At 38.9% G+C, this 6,000-nt stretch overlaps 1 protein-coding gene across 2 annotated transcripts in view; it reads left to right on the top strand.

The window, feature by feature from the left end:
* NLN (neurolysin (metallopeptidase M3 family)) overlaps nucleotides 1–6,000 on the top strand; it is a 106,256-nt gene that overhangs the window by 32,457 nt on the left and 67,799 nt on the right. For both annotated transcript variants that reach the window (XM_006870982.1, XM_006870981.1), the window contains one exon: nucleotides 3,747–3,854. In XM_006870982.1, coding sequence (XP_006871044.1) covers nucleotides 3,747–3,854 — 108 coding nt within the window. The remainder of the gene's footprint in view (nucleotides 1–3,746; nucleotides 3,855–6,000) is intronic.

Here is a 6,000-nt window from a genome sequence, read left to right as displayed (position 1 = left end):
TAATGAAGAAAGCAAAAAGTCATTGAGCTGAAACCGAGCTACTGTGGGTAACCCTGCTGGTAATTGTAACACCAATGGCATACATTCCAGCATCACAGCCCACAAAAGCTGCCACAATATAACAAATGGACAGATGTGATTTAATTTCATAGATTTAAATTTGCTAATTTTTACTCTTATTTATACTCTAATTTCTTCTTAGAGTACAAATTTAACAAAGTCAAGAAAGCCAAAGTCACATTCTTCAACTAACTTAGATTGCAGATACAAGTTTGGAGACCAAAGGTGTAAGATTTATGCACCTTCTGGGAAATTGTGGAGTCCTGGTGTGGTGCTGTAGGATCAGTCCCAGACTGCAAACTGCAAAAGTCGGTGGTTTAAACCCACCACCAGCTGCTCCTCAGAAACCCTGTACAGGGTCACTATAAGTCAGAAATGACTCAACAGCACTTAACAACAACAACAACAAGGAAATTATAGCCACACCATTTATACATATTAATTGTTACAGCTGTGTTTCATCGATCACTTCCTTTAGAAGTCTTCTAGATCATGACTTTGGGCAATTTGACATGCTTTGATATTTAATGACCTTTGGGAGCTCTGGTATGGCAATACAGGCTAATGTCCTGGACTGCAAAGTCACTTTAAACCTCAAGGTCAGTGATTCAAGCTCACCAGCCGCTCCTCGGAAACCCTATACACGTAACAACAACAATCATGCGGCTATCAGTATCAAAATGATGTTGTTCTAAAATGTTATATTTTTAATGTGCATCTAGTGTAAGTACATCTTCCAGCTCTTGTTCTAAGTAAAATCTGGTCTAGTGCCATTAAATCTAAAAAAAAAAAGAAGGAAAAGGTCAAAATGGATATCAGAGACACTGAAACTTGCTCTCCAGGGTAGAGATGCTAAAACAAATGGAAGAATTGAGGAGGTACAAGAGCAGAACAGAAAATTTCAAAGATCAGCTCAAAAAGATAAAGCCAAATATTACAACAAAATGTGCAAAGATCTGGAATCAGAAAACCAAAAAGGAAGAACACGGTCAGCATTTCTCAAGCTGGGGGAACTGAAGAAAAAATTCAATCCTCAACTTTTGTTATTAAAAGATTCTCTGGGCAAATTATTGAATGATGCAGAAAGCATCAAGAGAAAATGGAAGGAATACACAGAGTCACTGTATCAAAAGGAAATGGTTAATGTTCAACCATTTCAAGAGGTAGCATATGATTAAGAGGCAATGATACTGAAGGAGGAAGTTCACGGTACATTGAAAGAATTGGCAAAGAACAAGGCACCAGGAATTGATGGACTAAAAACTGAAATCTTTCAAGAAAGTGAGGTGGCAAAGGAAGCACTCACTCATCTCTGCCAAGAAATTTGGAAGACAACTATCTGGCTGACTGATTGGAAGAGATCCATATTTATGCCCATTCCAAAGAGAGGTGACCCAACAGAATGAGGAAATCATCAGACAATCTCTTTGATATCCCATGCGAGTAAAGTTTTGGTAAAGGTAATAGAGAAATGGCTACAATCAGACATTGACAGAGAACTTCCAGAGGTTCAAGCCGGATTCAGAAGAGGCCATGGAACGAGGGATATCATTGCTGATGTCTGATGGATCTTGGCTGAAAGCAGAGAATATCAGAATGATGTTTACCCTTGCTTTATTGACTTTGCAAAGGCTTTCGATTGTGTAGATCATGACAAGCTATGGACAACATTGCAAAGTATGAGTATTCCGGAACACTTAATTGTGCTCATAAGGAATCTGTACCTGGACCAAGAAGCAGTTGTTCTAACAGAGCATGGGAACACTGAATGGTTTAAAATTTTTAAAAGGTGTGTGACAAGGTTGTATTCTTTCACTGTACTAATTCAACCTGTATGCTGAGCAAAAAATCTGAGAAGCTGGCTTATATGAAGAAAAACGTGGTATCAGGATTGGAGGAAGATTCATTAACAACCTGCGATATGCAGTTGATACAACCTTGCTTGCTGAAAGTGAAGAGGACTTAAAACATTTACTGAGGAAGATCAAAGAACACAGCCTTCAGTATGGATTACATCTCAATGTAAAGAAAACAAAATCCTTACCACTGGACCAATAAACAACATTCTTATTAATGGAGAAAAGATTGAAGTTGTCAAGGACTTCATTCTTCTTGGATCAATTATCAACACAGCAGCAGTCAAGAAATCAAAGGATGTATTGCATTAGGCAAATGTGCTGCACAAGACCTTTTTAAAGTGTTGAAGAGCAAAGATGTCAGCTTGAGGACTAAGGTGCACCTGACGTATTTTCAATAACCTCATATGCATGCGAAAGCTGGGCAGTGAATAAGGAAGACCGTAGAAGAATTGATGCTTTTGAGTTATGGTGTTGGAGGAGCATATTGAAAGTGCCATGGGCTTCCAAAAGAACCAATAGATGCATTTTCGAAGAAGTGCAGCCAGAGTGCTCCTTGGAAGCTAAGATGGCCAAACTTCATCTCTCATACTTCGGACATATTGTCAGGAGGGACCAGTCACTGGAGAAGAATATCATGTTTGGTAAGGTGGAGGGTCAGAGAAAAAGAGGAAGACCCCCAAGAAGATGGACTGGCCAAGTGGCAGCATCGATGGACTCAAGTACGGCAACAGTAGTGAGGTTGGCTCAGGATGGGGCAATGTTTTGTTCTGCTGTGTATAAGGTCGCTATTGGTCAGTACTGTCTAGATGGTACCTAACAACAACAAAAGCTGTTGAACAAATCTCTGACCTTATGAAGATCCACTTAGTTGGTAAAATATGATGCTTTGGAATGGACAGCCCAGTTTTTTAACGGAGAACGTTCGGCATATAGGAGGTTTTTAAGGCTCTGGATACAGGCATCTGGGTTTAGCCCTCAATCGCACTGAATCCAATATACCTGCTGAATCTGTCTTGATTACATTTCCTTCCAGGGACCATGCATTGAATGGCCATTCAAATATGCCATTATATTTTTTGGAAAAGCATTTGGCATTCTTAATTACCTTGCTGTGGCTGGAGGAATTTTCTGTTTTCTTCCTGTGCCCTCCATTCTTTTAAATGAGTGTTTGTGGTGTTACAAGCAGATTCAAGTTCACTGCCCAGCTTTTCTCTTCTTTGTTTACTGCTGACTCATTTCCCCCAGATATTTGTTCATTATGCTGTGGTAGTCTGTCCCTTAATCTCTCATGCCAAGTGTCAGTAAGGCATTTTTGAAGTGTTGGTAGTGTTTTCCTAGGGTTTTTATCCAGATGCCCTTGTTTGTTATTTTGGCAAAACAGTCTTCACACTCTCTCTTCATAGATTTTGCGTATTTTTTCTATACCTGCCTTTCAAGTGAAACCAGGTTAGTAAATGGTAGAAAATGAAATCCACATGATTAGTGATAAGGAATATGTTTTGTGAAAAAGATCACCGAGTCATAGAGTATGTTTGGAATGGGATTATGCAGATGCTTCTATTATCACATCTTCAAATGGTACAGGTACTATTGATTCTGATACAAGGCAAAGAAATTCTGATGCATTAGCTTTTTTTCTGATTTAAGTGAGCACAGACACACTAAAACATAAGCGAAAACAGTGAAATTAGGTCTTCAAAAGGGCCTGCCTTATAATCACCTATGTAGCCCAACAGAGATGCTGAGTAAATCTGACTTGACCTCACAGTTTATAATTTACTCATGCACGGTTGCAACACCAATGGTTGTCATGCTCTTTCATTTCAGGAAACGTGTGATCTGGGTAAGATAAAGCCTGAAGCCAGAAGATACTTGGAAAAGTCTATTAAGATGGGTAAAAGGAATGGGCTTCATCTTCCAGAACAAGTGCAGAATGTAAGTTTGTCTTTTCTTTTCCTATTGGGAAAAATTTAAATAAATTAAACAAAAACTAGGAAATAGACAAATAGGTGCATTATAATAAAATAGTCCATAATACATATAAGCCCATTTACATTGTATTTGGTATTTGGTAACTTTATACTCTACAATGTCTGTTCACCTCATTGACAATTGGTTCTTAATTGTTTTTAATCCTGTAGAAGTTTTATTTATTATTATTATTATTTGTGTGTGTGAGAGAGAAAGAGAGAGAGAGTTTCCTGCTCACTTTTACATTCTTTAAGAGCTAATTCTAGGTTGGTTTGTATTCTTACTCCTCTGGTCTTGCAGAGGTAACACACTGATGATGAAATCCTTGTTGATGGAGTATTTTAAAATCAGCACTTTGGGATGGGACACCATACACTCTATGCCCCTTAAAGAAAGAGAGACAAGCTCTTGAAAAGTGCTTTTCTAATTTTTCCCATTGTATTATCCAGTCATGTCTTTCAATTTTATAAGTAAATTCAGCGGCAGTACTGACCTCCCTTTTCTCGGCCAGGAAATATAATCAATGATTTATTTCTAGGTCAGTCTTCTAGTCAACAGAACGAGAAATAAATTTGAAAGAAATTCAGGCCACGTGATGTCATCATGGTAGTTACAAATGAAGGCACTGCTGGGATGTGGGTGTCTTTCTCACACCTAAAGGCTCTTCTTTCCCCTTCTGCCCTATTCATTCTAGTTAGAGGAGGAACGTTGACTCATCTCACTTAGCTGATCCTTTCCTGTCCTTGTCAACCAATCCTCAGCTCTCTTTGGGGAATGAACACTGTATTAATTAAGGTGTGTTTGGTTACAGCTAACAAAGCCCAGTTTAAATTAGTTTAAGCATAGAACAGAGGCCAGAGGTAGGTAGGCTTTGTGGTTAATTTGTCTAAACTCTTAGTGTCACTGTAAACCTCATTTGTCTGTTTCTGTCTTCTTCAGTCTCAGTGTTATCCAGAGGCTAACTTCCATTCGTTGCTAGAATAACTACAGACCTAAAAGACCCCACCACCCAGAAGAACATAGAGAAACCCTCATCACATCTCCCCTTCATGTCTTAATGGCCCACATTAGATTATGCACCCAATCCTAGATTCTATATTCAGATGCATGCCATGCCTGGGTTATCTGAGCCAGTCACTAAGTCAAGGGGAAAGGGATGCTAAGTAGAGGACACATGGGATCAGGTCCTACCCAAATGACAAGCTGCTTTACAGTGTGGGGAGAGGCAGAAGGAGTTAGAGGGATAACTAGAGTGAAAACCACACTGAACAGTATGTATGGTAACTTGGTGGTTTCAAACTTCAGCATGCATCAGAATTACCTTGTTGTTGTTTTGTGCTGTGGAGTCGGCTCCGACTCATAGCGACCCTGTACAGGGTTTCCGAGGCTGTAAATCTTTATGGGAACAGAAAGACTCATCTTTCTCCAGCGGAACAGCTGGTAGTTTCGAACTGATGACCCTGAGGTTAGCAGCCCGATTTGTAACCACTACGCTACTGGAGCTCCTTAGAATTACCTTCGGGTTTTTTCATATTCTCATAGTTGTAAGCCCCACCTTTTAGAGTTTGCTTCAGTAAGCTTAGTGTTGGGACTCAGGAATATGAGTTTCGAATTTCCTAGGTGATGCTGATACTTCTAATCAGGTCCACACTTGAGAACTAATGGTTTATATAAACTTCATCATCTATCATTGTTAGAAGAACAGTGGAGAAAAGGTTAATACTGTTTTTCTCTTGTGGTTTCTTTCTAACTGCTTCCTTTGATCTCTCATCTAAAACTTTTTATATGAAGGTTAGGACACACAAATTGCTTTTGTTTACAAAAGCTTTGTAAACCCTAGACTTAACCTCTTTTCATAGCAACCATAAAATTAATTACTTGGTTTCGTATCTCTTGGTTTACTTCAGCACCAAACACTGATTACTAACTTGTTGTTATTAAAGTTGTTGTTATTGTTAAGTTCCATTGAGTCTGTTCTGACTCATAGCAACCATGTATTGGGTTTCCAAGGAGTGACTGGTGCGTTTGAACCACCAACCTTTCGGTTATCAGGCCTATGATTAATCTTACAGTGCCACTAACTTTGAATTTTTAATTTAAAAATAACGAT

Source organism: Chrysochloris asiatica, unplaced genomic scaffold (assembly GCF_000296735.1).
Source record: "Chrysochloris asiatica unplaced genomic scaffold, ChrAsi1.0 scaffold00157, whole genome shotgun sequence".
NCBI lineage: Eukaryota > Metazoa > Chordata > Mammalia > Afrosoricida > Chrysochloridae > Chrysochloris > Chrysochloris asiatica.
The sequence above is the reverse complement of the archived record's forward strand: the minus strand, read 5'-3'. Positions and strand labels throughout refer to the sequence as shown.